Source organism: Caenorhabditis elegans, chromosome IV, assembly GCF_000002985.6.
Source record: "Caenorhabditis elegans chromosome IV".
Lineage (NCBI taxonomy): Eukaryota > Metazoa > Nematoda > Chromadorea > Rhabditida > Rhabditidae > Caenorhabditis > Caenorhabditis elegans.
Window position 1 is genome coordinate 3,390,755 of NC_003282.8, and position 20,102 is coordinate 3,410,856.

General features: G+C 35.6%; 4 protein-coding genes across 6 annotated transcripts; 3 read left to right on the forward strand and 1 right to left on the reverse strand.

Annotated features, from left to right (window-relative positions):
- Window positions 1-3,611: 3,611 nt before the first annotated feature.
- Window positions 3,612-3,773, forward strand: C04C3.4 (uncharacterized protein; the record flags this gene model as incomplete). The annotated part of the gene is made up of 1 exon (NM_067937.4): window positions 3,612-3,773. One exon carries the CDS (start codon window positions 3,612-3,614, stop codon window positions 3,771-3,773), a length of 162 nt encoding a protein of 53 aa, NP_500338.2.
- Window positions 3,774-5,126: 1,353 nt separating this feature from the next.
- Window positions 5,127-5,779, forward strand: C04C3.14 (uncharacterized protein; the record flags this gene model as incomplete). Its single annotated transcript, NM_001268320.3, has 3 exons — window positions 5,127-5,227; window positions 5,631-5,688; window positions 5,737-5,779. Exons 1-3 carry the CDS (start codon window positions 5,137-5,139, stop codon window positions 5,777-5,779), a joined length of 192 nt encoding a protein of 63 aa, NP_001255249.1. The 5' UTR covers window positions 5,127-5,136.
- Window positions 5,780-5,826: 47 nt separating this feature from the next.
- On the reverse strand, window positions 5,827-8,477 carry dyf-3 (Clusterin-associated protein 1 homolog; the record flags this gene model as incomplete). Of its 3 annotated transcripts, none has more annotated exons than NM_001380145.1 (9): window positions 5,827-5,959; window positions 6,283-6,464; window positions 6,513-6,568; window positions 6,618-6,766; window positions 6,813-6,983; window positions 7,429-7,629; window positions 7,686-7,944; window positions 8,036-8,147; window positions 8,348-8,477. In NM_001380145.1, 7 exons carry the CDS (start codon window positions 7,857-7,859, stop codon window positions 5,897-5,899), a joined length of 996 nt encoding a protein of 331 aa, NP_001367377.1. The 3 variants fall into 3 exon arrangements, with proteins under 3 accessions (NP_001367377.1, NP_001367378.1, NP_001021296.1); NM_001380144.1 differs by having other exon boundaries at window positions 5,897-5,959; window positions 8,348-8,369; NM_001026125.3 differs by lacking the exon at window positions 8,348-8,477 and having other exon boundaries at window positions 5,897-5,959; window positions 8,036-8,136.
- A 440-nt stretch (window positions 8,478-8,917) lies between these two features.
- On the forward strand, window positions 8,918-13,149 carry pdhb-1 (Pyruvate dehydrogenase E1 component subunit beta, mitochondrial). The gene is made up of 6 exons (NM_067939.9): window positions 8,918-9,003; window positions 9,134-9,319; window positions 9,855-9,985; window positions 10,676-10,853; window positions 11,495-11,876; window positions 12,820-13,149. The coding sequence occupies exons 1-6, from the start codon at window positions 8,934-8,936 to the stop codon at window positions 12,929-12,931; spliced, it is 1,059 nt and encodes a 352-aa protein (NP_500340.1). The 5' UTR covers window positions 8,918-8,933; the 3' UTR covers window positions 12,932-13,149.
- The last annotated feature ends 6,953 nt before the right edge of the window (window positions 13,150-20,102 follow it).

Consider the following 20,102-nt stretch of genomic DNA (forward strand, 5'->3'; position numbering starts at 1 on the left):
ACAACATAAAGTTCAGTGAGCAAGTAAACAGTCAAAAATTCGATAGACTTGTCTAAATTTATTCACAGAAAGATAATTGGCACCCATTGTGGTTGAAAATATGATTTTGTATATTTGAAGCCTAGTAACTTTCATTACACATTGAAGGGTCCACGATGTATCAATACAATAAGGTAATTGGTTGCATTTCTTAAATGTTTTTTTTATTTTTTGAAAGTTTTGCACGTTTGGTTTAGTTGTTAAAAATATCAATTTACTTTCGCTGAGATATTCAAGAATATTTTTCAACTTATGTTAGTATTCTGGAGCCTTGATCAAACATACATATCGGTTTGCTTCTTTAGTTTTCCGTAAATTCAATTAATTGGTTCTTGGCAATTTGTTTCTTTGCGTGCACAACTGCAGACTATGACTAGGATCTTTTGGACTTTTAATCAGTGGGCGGATTAATGAAATTGTGTATTAAAATTTTAAATAAACATTATACCAAAAATATAGTTTTTTTAAAATGAAATTTATAACTCGGCAGTTCACCTCGAATACGAATTGGTTGATAAATTTGTGAAGGCGATAAATGAGGAAAATTGAACACTATTTTGTAAGAGCTGGAGAAAAAGCTGCCATGATAGGCAGGCATCCATTCAGGCGTAAATGCCTGCCTACATCTTATAGTCTGCTTTTTCGCTCAAAATTAGCTGTTTCATGTGTGCACAGGGTGCTTTCAGACACTTTTCGAATGAAACAATTACTCACTCCAGTGGGGCACAAGGCATGCATTATTGTACTCACGGCTAAATTTCTACTTCAATTAGAAATGTTAACACTAATTGAAAATTTGTTTGCTCTTTTTTAATCAAGCACGTTGCTAATAAAATCGGTGATATTGCAGACTCCAAAAGGAATTTTTCAAAACATGAAATAATTTTAGATCAGACTTCTGAATAGAATAACATTTTGTGTGAAAAAGTGTTTGCAGCTTCAAGTAGACTGATTTCCAAAAACTGATATCAAGCCAAAAATAAATAATTTAATTTTTTTCTGTCAAGCCAGAAAAAAAGAACAGAGGCACAAAAAACGTCATGCAAAAATTGGAAGTTTTTTTGTGAAAAATTAACTGAAAGATCGGAGCTAAAGATTACCCTTGTTTCAGTTGACCGATTTTACGAGTAAAAAATGTTTCAGATAAACGAAAAAAGTTCATACTACGAACTAAAACCTAAACAGATAATAGTTTCAAAAATTGAACAGGTTTTATGAATATCATTTCATGGTTAGAACTTATTTGAAGTAGACACAATTCTGAAACAATAATGTTTTGGAGTTTGTGCTCAATTTTATAGAAAATTTTTAAATTATCATGTAGCTTTTGAGGATAACAAGATGTTTGGAAAATTACGATGCATGTAAAAATATAGTTAGTATTGATTTTGAATATGAATGAATATATGAAGTACCGTATTTCCTCTATTAGTTTGGCATCTCCATTAGTTTTGCATCTAAAATCATTAATCGAAAATTAGTTTTGCACCCTCTATTAGTTTGGCACCTCTAATAGTTTTGCACCCCTTAATTTGTTCCCTATTGTTAGGAATTCAAAAATTGCATAATAAAATCGTTCTAAAAATTAGGAAAACTCTTACAGACTTGGTATAACAAGTCAAAATAGGCGAAATATGAATAAATATAAAATATCAGTCGTAAAATTCGCCCATTTTGGTTCATAAGTTGTCATTGAAATTGATGATATTATGCCATAACTTAATGGAAAACATGAGAAAAAACGTGTTCGAAAATTAGTTTTGCCCCTCCATTAGTTTTGCATCAAATTAGGTGTCCGAAAATTAGTTTTGCATGTTTTACTAATAGAGGAAATACGGTAGATGAACTATGTACAGTGGGAAAATCATTAAAACTTATTTTTCTATGATGCTAAAATTTTCAAATGTTATAAAACTTTTCAAAACAATTTGGAACGATTTTTTTGGGGAAAACTGAATTTTCACCTCTTTTTTCTACTCGAATTAAAAATTTTCCAGTTTTTTGGAAAGTTTAGTTATGATATTTGAACATTTTAGTATCATTAGAATGGGGTTGAATTATTTTCCCACTGGACACACCTTTAATACTTAGATTTTTTTTCAGGTTCTTCAAAATTTTCAGTCCGTTAAATTGGCAGATTTTCAAAACAATTGGAATTTTTGAGAAGTTTCGCGCATTCCCGCAGGTTTGGACCCCTACGATGTTTAAATAATATTGTAATTGAAAAATAACTCGTAAAAATTTTTCGGTCGACTTCCAAAAGGCCTGAGTAGTTTCCATTTTTTGACTGTTTGTAAAAAACATTTCGAAAAATTCACTATGAAATTTGGTAAGTCTAGAACCATAGAAACAATGTTAAACAGATTTTCAACCGGCAAGAATTTTTAAAAACAATCTGAGAAAATTATCAATTTATTCTCGGATTTCTTTTTTAAATACACACAACGACTTTATTCAAAGCACAAGTGAATTGAAGTGTTTTCTTAAGTATTACTCAAAAAATCTGAAAAAGTAACAAAATAAGATTTTATAGACGAGTTGGTGAATAAATGGTTTCTCTAGACTAACTGTAAAATTAACTTTTATATTGAACTGAAATTATATTTTCTAGTTTTACCCAGTATAAAATTACTATAAACAACCCAGACGAGATCCGATGTACCCGGAAAACAACACACCTACTGTTACTCAATTTTTTCAGCAACTAGTAGGCGGGTGAATATAAACTAATCATATATAGGGTTTGAACCCAAACGTTTATATTTTCGCAATAAAAAAAAATTAGTTTATCCAATGAAAATAGAAGGAAGTGTGAGATATGAGACTCAAGTGATTTTTGGTTAAAGTTACTAGATACATGGAAAATGTATGGTTCGGGAGGATCAAAAAGGAATTGAAACAATGCATTCAAATTTTTCACATGTACTATTATGTAAACGAAGAAAATTAGAAATTTTGAAATCTACGTAAATATTCGCTCTACGGCCAATTGAAAGCGCTCCGCCCCCGAACCATGGGTCTCGTTAGGAATTTGGCGTCAAACAAATATTTACAATTAGTTTCGTCGATTTTTCTAGACTTTCCGTGTTTTTTCAAATGTTCTCCGTTGTTTTCTGAAAATTGGTTTAGAAATATTGTAAGGTTCTAGCCCTTCCCAATATCATTCCCATCCAAAATCCTTTCATTGTCCCAACCTTCACCGTAAATAGTTATTTCAGGCAGTTTACTCGGATGATGTGCTCCCCGGCCTACTCGTCTCAGAACCTACACCTTCTCTCCTCGCATACAAAGCCGAAGCCAATCAGAAGATGCCGCACCACTCACTTTCCACCGAGAGCTCTGTCTAGACCTGTAAGTTTTTGTTCTTTTTCTTTTTGTTTTGACCCACGTGTTTTCAGCTCGACCATTCGGTGTAATTTGTGCAAACACCGTCACGCGCAAATGCAGACATTTTTGCACGCGCTGCGGTGAAATTCCTCTTGGCGAATTCAAATATTTTTTCCCGCTTTTTTTGAAAATTTTCGAGGCGTTGGTCGAGCTGAATACACGTGACGTTAATTTTTTACAGAAAGATGCGGAATGATGTCAAACTCCTCGAGCTGTCGCCGATAGATGCTCATTTTCTACGTTACCGCCCATCTGATGCTGCTCAGAATCACAGAATCAACAATTCGACCAAGTGGCTGCTAATGATGGATCCAAGGAATCGGGAATCGAGACGAGGCTTACACTAAGCCGAAATATTAAATAATATTTATGTTTTTTTTTCCTTTTTTCAGATTTATTTTTTCATTTTTCATGTTCAATAAACAAAATTTGTGGCAATTTTTCTCTTTTTGTATTAACATTTAATAACAAAAAGCAGTATTACCGGTATATAAGGGCCTAATACAGAATCTACAAGAACCTGACACAAACCTGACGTTGACCTGTTGCCGGCCTCGGCGGCTTAGTGTCAACTTGACAGCAGGCCGCGATTTCATCTGCCAGTTGTTCTCCATTCAGCAGCCAGCGGCCTGCTGGCAGGTTGCCACTAACCTGACGCGCTTTACCTGTGACCGACTGAGCTATCTGCCCCCAGCCCAATACCTCATCTAACAATATAAAAGAGAGTTCAAATATCAGAGTACAAACTACATAGAGACGGAGCGCTTTATATATAGTCCCAACCGTATACCTACAGTGTCCTTACAGTACCACTACAGTACTTTGACACTATCCCATTTAAGGCCGATGGATCATAAGACTTGTTGAAGTTGCTAACTTGCTACATTGTCAAGTCGGTCAAATTTCAAATTCTAACTAAATTTAAGTCATTTTTTGAGCCGCCATAACTTTTTTTGAGAAGTTTCCTCATAAAATTCAGTGTTTTCAGACAATTTCGAGTCCACTAAAACAATAAAAATATCAACTACACCACCTTCAATGTCAGCAACCTATTCAGACACTGCTAACAATTTGCCAAAGTTACAAAAAACAATTATGAAAAAACCCCTTTTTTCTGAAAAAGTATCTGGTCTTACACGATATTGGAATCGATATACATAGAAGTCATTTCAACGTTTAGCGAGAATTTGTGACTTTTTTCCAATTTTTTCATGTGTAGAATTTCAGATCAACATTTTCCCGGCTCAGTGTGCTCCCTTTCTCGTGGAGGACTTATTTGTCTATTTGTATGTTCACTGACTCATTTCTTTTCTCAGACCATAGACCGGCGTCTGCTGCAGAATAACGGGAGCCTGGCGTCATTGTGTAAATTGCATCAGGAGTCGGTATTTCGAAATCGGTTTTCTGCGATTTAATACGATAATGAACAGACGACAAACAAATAGATAAAAAGTCGGAAATAAAAAGGCGCAGAAATTTGTGTGTGTGTGGTCAAGAGAAGAACCTTGAACTTTTGTATTTTTAAATTGTTCCTGTACTTTTTTGGGTTAAAAATACTTTTATTTTCGAAATTTCATGAGTCAAGAGCCCTCCAAAAATGGGTAAATATCGTCTTGGAATGATCTTTTTGTGTTATTCGATCCCACGCAAAACAATTGTCTGAAAAAGTATAAAAAATGACTGGAAAATTTGAAATTTTCAGATTTTCAAATGTTCAGCTCAAGTTCAAAGTCTGCCGATAATCTTGGCTCTTATTCTGGAGCCGGCAACGCTACGGGAGCCGGGTTTTCTATTGGGACAGGTAAGGATTCGAGTAGTTTTTAGCTAAGAATCCTGAAAATGTTGGGATGCTCCTAGATTTTGTCGCTAAAATTTTAGACGTTTTTCGATACTTTTAATGGTTGTTTGCTAACATAAGATTTGTTTTTAAAAAGATTTTTCATGTTTTTAGGCCGAGAATCCATGAAAATTTTAAGATTTTCCGATTTTTTTGCCTGAGAACTTTTCTGGGATCTTCCGAGTTGTTTGGCTAAAAAAATCTGAAATTTCAAAAATTTTCAGAATTCCATTTGGGTTTTTTGTAATTTTTGGCCAGAAAGTTTCTGAAAAAAAATCAGAAAAATCAGAAATTTTGTGGAATTTTCACAAAAAATTGTAGTTTTTTAAAAACTATTTTTCTGCAATAACCTAAAATATATTTCCAGGTTATGGCTCAAGCTCATCTCCTCCACAGTACTCTCAATCGGCATCGTCGACCGCAACGTATTCCACGTCATCACCTAGTAGTAATAGTAAAACCTCGAGTTTTAGGTACCGAGTGGATCCCGCCGAGATTGCCGTTATGCTTTTTTGAATTTTTTGACGATCTCTAATTGTTTTGTTGAATTGTAAATATGTAATAAAAAGGTGCATTTATTTTCTGGGGTTAATAAAAACTTAAGGGTTTTGCAAAAAAAACACAAGAAGAAGCTCAGAAGTCGTCTCCACTGCTCAAGTCGCTTTTCGCGTCGTCGGCCACGTGGGCGGTGGTGATCTGAAAATCGATAATTTTAGTTTCCACGGGTACGCGCTTCTGGTTTAGATTACGACCAGGCAAAGCTTAAGGCCAGAAATCGCGGGAAACTTAATTTTCACTGGAGTGACGTCACAGCCTTTTTTCTGAAGCTCATACACCGACAGGGTGTTGTTGGCCTGTCTGCGGGGTACGGTAGGTTGCCGTCACAGGAGGCATTTGTAAAAAATGTGACGTCACAACGCATCCTAGTGGAAGTTTCTGAACTTCCAAAGATCTAGCAGCTAAATCCACCTGACCATGAGGAGACGATCATCTACCCTCCCAAGCACCTTATCACTCACCCCGACCATATAATCCGCCTCGCTTCTCTCCTCATCCTCCTCCTGCCGATGAAGTTCTCTCTTGTGATGCTGCGCGACATTATCATCCATCCTGATGATCTCATCATCCTCGTCATCCTCATCGTCCTCATCATCATCAGAGGCATCACCACCCATCATGTTACCGTACACCTTGCGAACAGCTGGAAATGGTTAATAAACCTGTGGAGCTGATAGAACTTAACACTTACACTGCCTCCTGTCCACCAAGGGGGCGTCGGAGCCGTCGTCGTCGTGGAGTCCGATGCTGAAATAAGGATGTCAGTCGGAAGTTCTAAACTTCCATGAAAACTCACGCATCCTTCTTCTCCTGCTCCAGCCGCATTTTCTCAACGGCCATCCTCATCGCCTTCTCCAGCTCCTCCTGCCGTTGCCGCTCGGACCTCGCCAAGTCATCATGAACTTTTCGCAGATAGGACAGGTTGCGGAAGTTCAGCACGTAGACCTGGAAGCTTAGGCTTCACAGGGCAGCTCGGTATCCGGTGTCTTACCTCATAAAGTTTCTTCAGTCGCTCCTCAAACCGCTCGTACTCGTCCATATACTGAGGTCGGAAGGACTGTAGCTTTGCGAATCTTTTTTGCAACTGCTCGTACTCTCGCTTCTTTCGCTCTATCTTCTCGTCGAGCTCTGCCTCATCGCTGGCCACGTTGTTCAGCTTGTTCTGAAAATTTGAGAGGTTAGCTGGGGAGCCTGCACCTAACCTAATTGTAAGTGACTCAGACCCTCCGGGCTTTAAGAACAATCACGTGGGTTCGAGTGGAGTGGGTGTTGCTTCAAGCCAGTTAGGCTAATTCAGTCTATTCCTTCAGCTCCAAGATCCTCAGCGGACTCCTCGAGGCTAGGGGTCTCTGAGCTTCTGGAGAAGATGCACAGGCCCGGTCTAGTGGCTTGAAGCCCTGCATATACCACTAGAGTTCAGGTAATGAAGCTTCAAAGTCTGAATCAAAGTTCAAGTCACTCTTTGACCAAGCCCACGCCATTAGAAGAAGTCCAAGCTTTTTACTGTCCGCTTCACAATCAGGATCGAGCCAGGCCAATCTCTCAAACTCTAAGACGCCAGAGCTCAAACCTACGCCACCAGGAGCTCCGTGACCCGTCAAGCTTACCGATAGCTGCTCAGTCTCCTGAGCGATGTTCTGCACTGTTGCCTGCAGCACCTTCTCGGCCTCAGCAAGTGGTACCGCCCGTGACGCGGCTCTCTCGTGTTGCTGAGATATGAACTCCTGCCGGGACAGCAGCTCACTGAGCAGGGCACCTGTTTCCGGGAGTTGTGATGATAGCTGACGAGTGATTCGGACCTCCTGCATCTGAACTTTCGACAGTTTTTTCAGGCTTTTTCAGGCTGGTGGCCTGTGAGACCCACCTTCGACGAGAGCTTATTCTTGACTTGGGTCCATTTTGGCGAGTTATCAGTGTTCGGGTCCTCTGCCTTGGCCTGGTAGAGGATCTTCATGGCCGGTAGGAGTTCCTGCACCGCATGACCATCAGCCTGGTACAACTTTTTTGGATTCATCTTGATTCTCGAATTTTGGAGCATCAGGAGTACCGCGTTCTTGATGAAAGCGACCCGATCAGCTTCTGTTTGGACTTCGTGTGCGTCAAGGTTGGATTCGGGCTCAAATCTGGAATTTTTGGGCTTAGAGTAGGCTTGGAAGTTAGTGGCCAAAGTTTCTATATTTTTCGGCCAACGATTTTTTTCACTGGGAAACTAACTTTTTCACGATCCATTCCAGCAATTCAGCCACCAGCTGAAAATTTGGGGTCCGGAAATTCTCAATTGACATCAAGCGAGGGTATCGGAGGCTTCGCGTCATCTCACACAGGTCTGAAGTTGGCGAAATTTGGGACTAGAATCCGAACTCGGCCATGATTTTGTAAAATTCAATTTTAAGTGTATTTTGGGTCTTTTTTTTGCGTTTTATGGTTTAGAAACATTTCTCACCTAGATTTTAATGCAACACTTATTTTTTCCATATGAAAATCTCAAAGTTCAAATTTAAAATTAAAAAAGCCTTAAAAACTTACTTCTCAGCTCACGATACGACATTTTTCGTGCAGAATTCAATTGAAACTTCTCTTCTCAACAATTGCCTGCCTATTCCCCCATTCAATATTTCCTCCGTTCCCATAGAAACTCCCTGCAAACACCCCAAAGACTACGGTCGACGAGCTTCTGCAGCTCAACCGGCGTTTTGTACGCAAACACCGCGACGCCATATTGCACACATTTTTCGAGAGGAGCGCCGCGCGCATTTTCTCCGAGTTTTGTTTGCTTTTTTGCGCATCTTTCATTGATTTTTTATTAAAATCGGGGGAAATATGGTTTAAATTATCGATTTCCGCCTGTTTTAGTGGTGAAAATGTGAAAAATCGTAGTGAAAAACCCTAGAAACCAGTAAAATTCTATTTGGAAGGGTTTTGGTCTAAATTTTGAGTTTTTAGCATTAAAACAATATGCTCAGCAGAAAAACTAATGAAAATGTGAGAATTTTGAATCAAAATACCTAAATTTTTTAAAAAATCCTAGTTTTTCTCTATTTTTCTCAAAATTTCCGGCAAAAGCCTCAAAATTTCAATTAATTTCCGGTTTTTCAGGTAATCCCCGGTCGAAATGGCTCTGAGAAAGTGTGGAAACCTGTTCGTGGCTCGTCTCGCTGGCACCTCGACCAGAGCGGCTTCCAGTGAGTAGAAATTGCAAAAAATGAATGGAAAAAAAACGAAAAAATCGCTGATTACCGGCTAAAAATGAAGAATTGAACGGAAAAAACGAATTTTAACCTAAAAAAGCATAAAAATCGCCAATTTTTTCAGCAATGACCGTCCGTGACGCCCTAAATCAGGCTATGGACGAGGAAATCAAACGTGACGACCGAGTTTTCCTGATGGGAGAAGAAGTTGCTCAGTACGACGGAGCTTACAAGATTTCCAAGGGATTGTGGAAGAAGCACGGTGATAAGCGAGTCGTCGACACTCCAATTACTGAAATGGGATTCGCTGGTACGGGAAATCACGCTGGAAATCGAGAAAAATCGAGAAATGTTGACTCGGAACGTCAAAATCACTAATAAATCCCCAAAAACAGCACCATTTTTTCGAAAAGAAAGTGTCCAAATTTACTTTAATTTTGGATCTTTTCTCTCAAAAGTTCAGTTTTTACACTAAAAATTGGATTTTTCGAACAAATTTCGGAAATTTTCCTAAAAACAATTAATTTTCGGCATTTTTTATTGAAAATTTCAATATTCACTGCAAAAAGCTCGGAAATTACGGAGTTTTGATATTTTTCGCAGAAAATTCCGGTTTTATCAAAATTTTGTCGAAAATTAAGCTGAAAAATCACATTTTTTATATAAAAATCAGATTTTTCCCAATGTTATTTGCAGAAAAGCTCTAAGACCGCGCAAATTCAATTTTTCAGCAAAAATTGTCTAAAAAGCTCGAATTTTCGCATTTTTCTCGATTTATTCAATTTTTAGCAAAATTTTTTCAGAAAAAACTGAAAATTCCTCCAAAAAAATCACATTTTTTTCAGGAATCGCCGTCGGTGCTGCCTTCGCCGGGCTCCGTCCAATTTGCGAGTTCATGACATTCAATTTTTCCATGCAAGCCATCGATCAGATTATTAATTCAGCCGCAAAAACATATTATATGTCCGCCGGAAGGGTACGGTCTTGGCAATGTGCCACGTTTTCTGGAAATTGCGATTTTCAGCGAAAAAATAGCCGAAAAATTGAAGATTTTCACCAAATTTTTGACTAATTCGTGAGAAATCACGCTTTCTGCTATTTTTAGAACGAAATTCCTCGGTTTACACTGATTTTTCAGGAAAAAGTCAATTTCTGATACAAAAAATGCGATTTTTCTAGATTTTTGACTGAAAATCAGGGTTTTTCTGAAATTTCTACACAAATTTTACCTCAACAGAGCTGATTTTAGCTTTAAAATCCGATTTTTCTCGACTTTTCACTGAAAATTTCATTTTTTCAGCCATTTTCGTTGAATTTATGCTGAAAAATCATGTTTTTCACATGGTCTCACGCCATTTTGATAAGAAAAAATTTGTAAAAATCATCAACTGATAAGAATTCTTATCACTGAACACTTTCTGATCAGTGAATTTTATCAGAAATTGGAAATTTTTTTTCGGAAAATCGGTCCAAAACTGAGAAAATATAGGGAATTTATAACTTTTAAAGTTTTTTTTTCTTGTTTTTTTTTCTGAAAACACCGCTTTTCCAAGAAAAATACCGGAGAAAATGATATTTATAAAATCATTGAAGAAACATTTGAAAACGAAAATTGTAGAGATTTTGTAATATCTGAAGAAAAAAATCGAGAAAATTTATTTTCCAGGTACCCGTCCCAATCGTATTCCGTGGACCAAATGGAGCCGCCGCCGGAGTTGCTGCTCAGCATTCTCAAGACTTTTCAGCTTGGTATGCTCATTGTCCAGGACTGAAGGTTGTCTGTCCGTACAGTGCTGAAGATGCGAAGGGACTCCTGAAAGCTGCGATTCGTGACGATAATCCGGGTACTTGTCGCGAAAATTGGAGATTTTCGATGCAAAATTCAGATTTTCCAGAAAATTTCAGTCAACAACCGTGACAACTGGAAAACTTCTGATATTTTCGAAATTTTAGGATCAAATTAAGCGGTTTCTTGAAATTTTCCGGGTTACTGTAGCTCCAAAAGTACGCAAACACCATATTTTACGAAATTGGGAGCTTTTTGGCTGAAAATTTCAGTTTAGACTGATTAAAAGGTGGCAAATTTGAATTTTTAATTCATTTTTTGAGTTTTTAACGATTTTCTTGTGAAAAATGGTTTTCCGAACACCAATGTTTGCGTGCTTTTGACGCTACAGTAACCCCGAATCAAAAAATCGGCGCTATTTTCATCAAAAATTTGAGAAAAGTCGGTTTTTGTTTAGTTTTTTCATTCAAAAATGTTTTTTTTTTACTTTTTTTCCGGAGATTTACATTGTAAAATCTAAATTTCGAAAAATATTGTGCAAATTTAGCAGTTTTTCAGGAAAAAATCCAAAAAAAATTAAAAATTCTATAGGAAAATATCTGAAAACCAGTTTTTTTTCAGTTTTGGCCGAAAATTCTGCGAAAATTTATAATATTCTCCTAAATTCAATTTTTCGGGAAAAATTCGAATTTTTTGCAGTTGTCTTCCTGGAAAACGAGATTCTCTATGGACAATCGTTCCCAGTCGGCGACGAGGTTCTTTCCGATGATTTCGTGGTTCCAATTGGCAAGGCAAAGATCGAAAGAGCTGGTGATCACGTAACAATTGTCTCGTATTCACGTGGAGTTGAATTTTCACTGGAAGCTGCAAAACAGCTTGAAGCTATCGGAGTTTCAGCAGAAGTTATTAATCTTCGCTCACTTCGTCCATTTGATTTCGAATCGATTCGTCAATCAGTTCATAAGACTCATCATTTGGTGTCTGTTGAGACTGGATGGCCATTTGCTGGAATTGGCTCAGAAATTGCTGCTCAAGTTATGGAGAGCGATGTTTTCGATCAACTTGACGCGCCACTTTTGAGGTCCGTAAGAGAAAATTTGCGAAAAATGGCTTAAAATGCTAAAAATTTGATGAATAACTGCTAAGAATGGCACAAAACTTGAAATTTTATCTTTAAAATGTTCCAAATTTGACATTTTCTGAAAAGTTGAAGGAAATACTCGAAATTATCTGAAAATTTTATAATTTCATTACAAAAACAAAAAGGACCCTAAAATATGAGGAAAACAGCTGAAAATTTGTGATTCTTTCGAATTTTTCTTGTTCTTTTTTAAAGAAAAAGCGAAAAATTCGAAAATAGCTCGAAAATCTTCGAAACATGCGAAAAATCGCATAAAATCCTTTAAAATTTTCCAAAACTCCCGAAAAACACTTCAAATTTTTGTAAAAATGATCCAAACCCGAATAAAAACCTCTAAAATGCGAGAAAATGCTCCAAAATCTCAGGAAAAAACCCCCATAGAGCTCATAAATTTCTCAAAATTGCTCCAAAGTTTTAGCAAATTTTCAAAAATCCTTTAAATTCCCCTAAAAAGCTCCAAAATTGCTGAATAATTCCTCGAAAATCTCTGAAAATTTCACAAAAAAGCTCTCAAATTTTAGAAAGTCTTCACAAATTTCCAAAACCTCTGAAAATTGCTTATAAATTTCTCAAAAATGCTCCAAGGTGCTCCAAACAGCCTAAACATCCCGAAAATGCTCCAAATCTGCTCAAAAGTTGCTCCAAAATCTCTGAAAAATTCTATAAAATCTTCAAAAGCCCTCCGCAATCTCACAATACATTGCTCCAAAATTCGCTTTATAAACTCTATACTTTCTCAAACAAGCTCAAAAAATGTTAGAAATTGCTCTAAATTCTCTGAAAAAGCTCCGAATTCGTTAGAAATTTCTACAAAATTCCCTAATAAGCTCCAAAATCCCCCGAAATGCTCTAAATTTCCTAAAAATCTTAAAAAATTTTCCAGAGTCACCGGAGTCGATGTTCCAATGCCATACACTCAAACTTTGGAGGCTGCCGCCCTTCCAACCGCCGAACACGTCGTGAAAGCTGTCAAAAAGAGCCTGAATATCGCATAATTTTCTGTTTTTTTTCGTTAAAAAATCGATTTTTCTCTAATTCTCATGACCCCCGATGCCTTTTTTCCCCTAATTTTTTTTTCAAAATTTTTGGAATTTTTAAAAATTTTTAGAGCTTTTTTTTTCGAGATTTTCCCCATTTTTAGGTACTTTTCCTGTTTTTATGTTCCCCGTTTAATAGTGATTTTAGTGAGTAAAACGAGTAATAAAAGTCCCCTCAATTTCATGTTTTATGGCTCCGCGATTTCCCCGGAGCAGCAAGGTGCTCCTTCTCCGAAATTCGGGAAAAATGCGCATTTTTCCTTTCCACATTTGTCATGCAAATTCGTCGTGTTTTTTGGGAATTTTTTTGGCGCGCGCGCCTTTTTTAGTTTTATATTTGTTTGTTTTTTAGTTTTTTTCTGGAAAAGTTTTTTTTGAAAACACTAATTTTTCAAAGGATTTTCCAAAAATTTTAATTTTTCTCTATTTTTCGCAAAATTCGAGTTTACCTCACCGAGAGCTTTCAAATGAGTATAATCATGACCTGTTTTGCCTGAAATTGAGTTGGGTCTCACCACGAAAATCCCAGGGTTACTGTATTTTTCGTGGCGAGACCCAACGTTTTTTTTCAAGTTCGAGCAATGTATGCCGTGATTATACTTGTTCGAAAGCTCTCAGTGAGCTGAATTCGAAAACACAAAATTTTTTTGAGAAAGTTTAAATTCACTGGGTCTCCCCACGAAAATCTCAGGATTACTATAAATTTCGTGGCGAGACCCACATTTTTTCAACTCCAAGAAAAGTAGGTCATGATTATACTTAAATCAAAGCTCTCGGCGAGCTTTATTTGAAAATACAGGAACTTTTTTATAAAATTGGAATTTGTTGGGTCCCGCCACGAAAACTTATAATTTTTTTTGGAAATATTTCTAAATAGTTTAATTTTTGGGTATTTTACGTCTAAAATTAGCACATTTTTGTAGTTTCAGCTAAAAATAATTTCCGTAACTAGTTTTTCAAAAAAAAATTTTAGGGAAAAAATCGAAAAAAAATAAAGTGTAACAATTTTTTTTGGGAAATTTTTTTTCCAATTTTTTTTCAAAAATTCCCTGACGTGGTCGGCACCCACCGTCACACAATAATAATGCACTCCAAAAATACTTCCATTCAGAAGAAAAAAGCGCTCCCCCAAATAATTTTGTCCTCAAGTGGAGGTTGCGACGATGCCTGGCCTCCGATTTTTGGTGCTCTTCATGAAGAAAGAAGGAAGTTCTAAAAGAATTGAAAGTTCATGTTTTCTTCTAAACTTTTGGCCGGATATATTTTTTGAACTGTTTTTTTTGAACCAAAAAAAAAACTGAAAAAAATCGACATTTTTTGTTTTTTTATAAAAATTTTTAACAAAAAAATCCGAGATTCTGGTCTAGATGCAAAAAACTACAAGCCTGTAGCGTTAGCCTGATTTTTTGGGTTACTGTAGCCCCAAAAGTAAATCGCGGTGTAAACTTCGTGTCAGAATGTCTTATTTCGGCTTGATCTACGTAGATCTACAAAAATGCGGGAGATGAGACGCAGACTTATCAACTGATTTCGTATGGTTAAGAACGTGCCGACGTCACATTTTTTGGGCGAAAAATTCCCGCATTTTTTGTAGAGCAGACCGTGATGGAACAGCCTGGCACCACGTACGTATTTACTAATCGGAAAGTGAAGAATTTGAGTTTTTCAAGAAAAACTGGGTAGGTTTCCACAGTTTTGAAATTTTTAATTAAAGTTTCAAATTTTCAGATAAATTTTTTTCTTGAAAATTTTGTTTCTAAATTTTTTCCACAATCCTTTCTGAAACTTAAATCTGCAGCAACATATGTCCCCACATTTCCCTGTTGAAAATTATTCACTTTTCACGGACCACTGAAGGATGGGAGTCATCATTTCGGAATTTTTAATTTTTTTTTCGCTTTTTTTGATTTCTGAATAGGAATTATGAGAAACTAGAAATTGAGAACTACATTTTATAAAATTTTAATTTTATTTCGTGCACTTTTCTACTTTTTGGTGATTTTTCGACTGAATTTGGGCTTTTCAGTCCATAAAATCAAATTTTTAATAAAAAATTCGAATTCATCGCCTTTCATTTACCCATAATTTTTTAGCCAAAAATCTCCCAATGTCGTAAAATCTGGTGTTTGGCCACCAGTGTTTGCGTACTTTCGGCGCTACAGTACCCTTCAAATTTCAAAACTAAAGCTAGAAACTTCTGGTTTTTTGAGTATGTATTAAAATGAAATGAGAATTTCGAATTTTGGCTAAATGTTACAAAATTCTGTTGATTTTATAAACATTTGAATTTGCCAAAAAAAGTTAGAAAAAATGCCCCGAAACTGGAAAATCATTTCACTGTTCTAATTTTTATTTACAAATTTGAATTTTCCAAATCTGAATTAGTCTACCCTGCATGTTTCAGCCAAAAAGCTCCCAATGCCGTAAACTATGATGCTTGCTACGCAGGCCACCAGTGCATGCGTACTTTTGGCGCTACAGTAACCCAGAAAACTTCGAATTGAAGCTAGGGACTTCTAGTTTTTTGCATATACACCAGAAGTTTCGAGGATCTCGATTTTTTTGTTAAAGTTAAAAAAAATCAGTTCTCCAGGAGTATTCGTCCATATATCATTTAAAAAATTTTTTCGTTGAAATTTTCCGTACTCTACACTGATTTTCGTTGTGAAATTCACTTCAATTAGTCTATCGGTAAATTTTCAGCCAAAAAGCTCCAAATGTCGTAAACTATGGTGTTTCGTACGCAGATCACCAGTGTTTGCGCACTTTTGGCGCTACAGTAACCCGAAATTTAATCATTAGGGCTAGAGACTTCTACTTTTTGAATTCGAACTCAAATTTCACGAGGATTATGAGTTTCAATCAGAAAATTTCTGAAATTCAACGCATCAAGTTGATTTTTTGCCAACTTTTCGAGAAAATTCCAAAACAAAAATATCGCTGCCTTAATGAACCGGATTAGGTGCGCAGTCTCTATTGTCCTATGTTCCGTATATATTTTTGTCCCGACTCCATCTCCCCCTTCTTACGTCAGTCGTTCCACTTATTCAATCCGACAACTCCCCTTTTTTCTCCTGTTTTCTCGAAAAAACAACGAATTCCTTGTCTTTTTTTGGAAGAAGTAAAAAACGGAAGTTTTTTAGGTATGTGTGGAGACACTTGAGCATTTTGTTTGGATGCTGCTTTTTGGCTTTCAGAGCTGTGAAATTTTTTTTGCAAAAAACTTTAACTTTCAAAAAATCCGGTTGAAACTTGGAATTTCAAATTTTCAACCAAAAAACTGATTTTCTCGTTCAATTTTGGTCTCGAGTGTGAAAACTAGACGTTTCTAGCCGTAATATGAAAGTTTTAGGATTACTGTAGCGCCGAAAGTACGCAAACACCGCATTACTGCGTACCAAACACCATATTTCACGACATTGGGAGATTTTTGGCTAAAAATTGATGGCTAGAGTATTCGAAGTATGCTGAATTCTTTGCAATGGAAAATAAATTAAAATTTGTCTGAAAATTGTCTATAAATTTTTATTCTCAAAGTTCAATTTTCCAAATGTACTGTTAATTCTCCTTTTTAGATTTTTTAAAAGTTTTTTATCTCATTAAATTTCATTTTTCTGAAAAAAAATTGTGGAGCAATTATCAAGTTAAGAAAACTGTAATTTTATGACTTTCGTCCATTTTTTTTTAATACGACAATAGATTTCTTTTTTTGTTGAGTAGTGGAAATAATGTGATTTTTGTGTGTTTTCAAATTTGTCGACTTACAGAAAATTGCTTAAGTTAGACCGTATTGACCGAATATACCGTATTTCCTCTATTAGTAAGGCATGCAAAACTAATTTTTGGACACCTAATTTGATGCAAAACTAATAGAGGGTGCAAAATTAATTTTCGAACTAGTTTTTTCTCATGTTTTCCATTAAGTTATGGCATAATATCATCAATTTCAATAACAACTTTTGAACCAAATTGGACGAATTTACGACTGATACGCAAAAATTTCCCGAGTTGTACTCATATTTTGCCAATTTTCACTTGTTATACCAAGTCTGTAAGAATTTTCCTGATTTTTAGAACGATTTTATAGTGCAAATTTTGAATTCCTAAAAATAGGGAACAAATGCAAAACTATTAGAGGTGCAGAACTAATTTTTGATGAGTGATTTTAGATGCAAAACTAATAGATGAAATACGGTAACTGTTAATAAAATTAAACATTTTAGGATATTTTTAGTTTTGCAAGAATCAAACAAACGGCCAAATTAAGTTTGAATTCCCACGCAAATGAGTGACGCCATTTTCAATATTTTTGCGCTTGCTGGCTTCATCAGTTCATCAGTTTTCTTTATTTTTTTCTAGATTTCATTTAAAACTAAATTTGTCAATTTTTGCGACCACTTTTCCGAAAAAGTATTAAATTGTCGATTTTTAGGGTTATTTTGAAATTTCCGTCAATTTCTTACGGGTTTTCAAATTTATTTAATGTGTGTTTGAAACATTGACAAACGGTGTTTTAGATCAAATTCTTTAGAAAAAATCAAGAAAAACCGATGCATTCAGCCAGAAATAGCGAAGAAAATGACGTCACTCATTTGCGCGGGAATTCAAATTTAATCCGCCCATTTCTTTGATTTTTGCAAAATTGAAGAAATCAGAAAAACATTTTTGTAAATTAAAAAGCTAAAAAAAGCTATTTTTTTTACTCTACTCCACCTTTCAAAGGCCAAAATTGTTTTTCAAAAATCCAAATTTTTTCAAAATGTCCCACTGCATCTTGATCTACTTTTTTTTAACTTGGAAAAAATGAAACCCCGTCGTCCCTTCTTGCCTAAATTAACAAAACAAACTCACATATCTTTCGTTGTGTCTGGAAGCTCGCGGAGCCTCCCAGAAGATATTGGAATATTTGGGGGAAGAAAAACAAAACAAAAAAAGCGGGGAAGAAAAATTAATTTGTTTCTTTTTTTGGTTTATGTTGTTAAATCAAAAATTTAGTTCAAAAAACTTAAAATGCCAATTTATTGAGAAAATCAAAATTTCAAATATAGCATTCAGTAGGGCAACGGCGCAACGACGACTGCGCCTGCCTCACGGCACCACTCAATTCCTCCGAACATGCCGGCCGCTTCCAAAGAACTACCTTTTCGCACTACGTTGCGCACACACAGCTGTGCGCAGCGCGCGCGTGAGGCCGGCCTGCGTGAGGTCCGCATTTCACGCCTCCTTCAGCTGGGAGCCCTAGTATTCAGATTCTAATTTTTAGTAAAACCTCCCATGTTGTAAAATTTGGTTTTAGAAAAATTTAACACACCTTATCATTTTCTGCTTAAAATTTGTGCATTGTGTCCTCTGGGCCGCTCGGAAGTTTCTTAGGATCCGTTCAACCGAGAGTTGAATGACTAATGGGGAAGGGGTACCCCCTCCCGAACCTTTAAAATGTCAAGAACAATGGAAGGAACCCTTTCCTCAATGAAAAGCTTTCGGCAAAAGAAAAAAGAAAAAGAAAAAAGTTCGAACGATGTCTGAAGATTTTTGATTTTTTTTCCGGAAAATTTTTTTTTCTGAGAATTTATATCTGATTTTTTATCATATTTAGAATAGAAAATTGATAATATTAAACTTTTTTTTTTGTTTATTATCAATTTTGTCTTTTTTCAATTGTTTACTTACTTCTAAAAAGCTTTAAAATTCTGAAAATTGGACTTCACCCAATTTTCAGAAGCTTCATGCATTTTATATTTTTTTAGACGCCTCTTGTTTAGAGTAAATTGTCATTTGAAGCTTATTACTAAATTATATATTTTTTAAAACACAACTTTTTTGAATAATTTAAATGGAATTGGTTGCAAAATTGATTTCAAACTCAAATTTTGAAATTTTCAATACAAAATCTAGTTTCTAATTAAATGTGATGATAAGCTCAAAAAGACAAAGTTTCTAGCGTTAATTTGAAGTTTTCTGGGTTACTGTAGCGCCAAAAGTACGCAAACACTGATGGCCTGCGTACCAAATACCAGATTTTACGACACTGAGAGCTTTTTGGCTGAAAAATTATGGGTAGACTAAATATAATGCAACAATTTCAGATTTTGGTATAAAAAGCATTTACAAACACCTTGCTCTCCCCAAAGATAATCAAAAAACATCCGACACCAAATAATCCCCAATTTCTCGGTACCCTTCTCACATTTTTAGACATTTGTTTTTCTCGCTTCTTCCAATTTCTCGAGGTGATGGTGGTCCTAATAACAATGGAAAATAAAAGACATTTCTCTTTTTTTTTTCGTCTTAAAATTTCGAAAATTCCATTCATTGCTCGCGGAGCACAAAATTATATGAGTCATTTGGTGGTGGTGGTAGTAGTAAACGATCTTGGTCGAAGATTAGGATTTAGGTATTTATTTATTTTTTGGTTGTAAGACACCAGATATTATAGAATTTTTTGTTAGTAGTAGATTAAATTTTCAACCTGATTTTCGATATTAGCTAAAACCACACTTTAAAAAAATTACTACTTTGGTGATTCTTTAGTAGAAAATTTGAATTTTTCATTCAAAAATACTTACTTACTTACTTAGTTAGTAAAAAAAATCAGAAAAAAACATTTACACATTTCTAATGTGAAATTAGAATTCAGCATACTTCAGTTAGTCTACACATGAAATTTAAGCCAAAAAGCTCTCAATGTCGTAAAATACAGTGTTCCAGTGAAAATAGAGTCCAACGGTGTTTGCGTAATTTTGGCGCTACAGTAACCCTGAAAATTTCAAATTAATCTTAGAAACATTTAGTTTTGTGTTTCATACCAGAAAATAATCGGAGAACGCGAATTTTGTCCAAAAAACTTAAAATTTTAAATTTAAAGCACACTATTAGTAAGAAATATTATTTAAGGGCAGAAAACGTATGAAATTATTTGGTTTTATCAATTTCTGTTGTAAAATTCGAATTCTCCGTTTTTCATATAGTCTACCCTGCCAATTTCAGCCAAAAAGCTCCAATTTTCGTAAAATACAGTGTTTGGTACGCAAATTTGCGTATTTTTGGCGCAACAGTAACCCCGAAAGTTTCAAACTGATGCTAGCAACTTCTAGTTTTTGGCCGCTACCCTAAAACTCGACGAAAATTC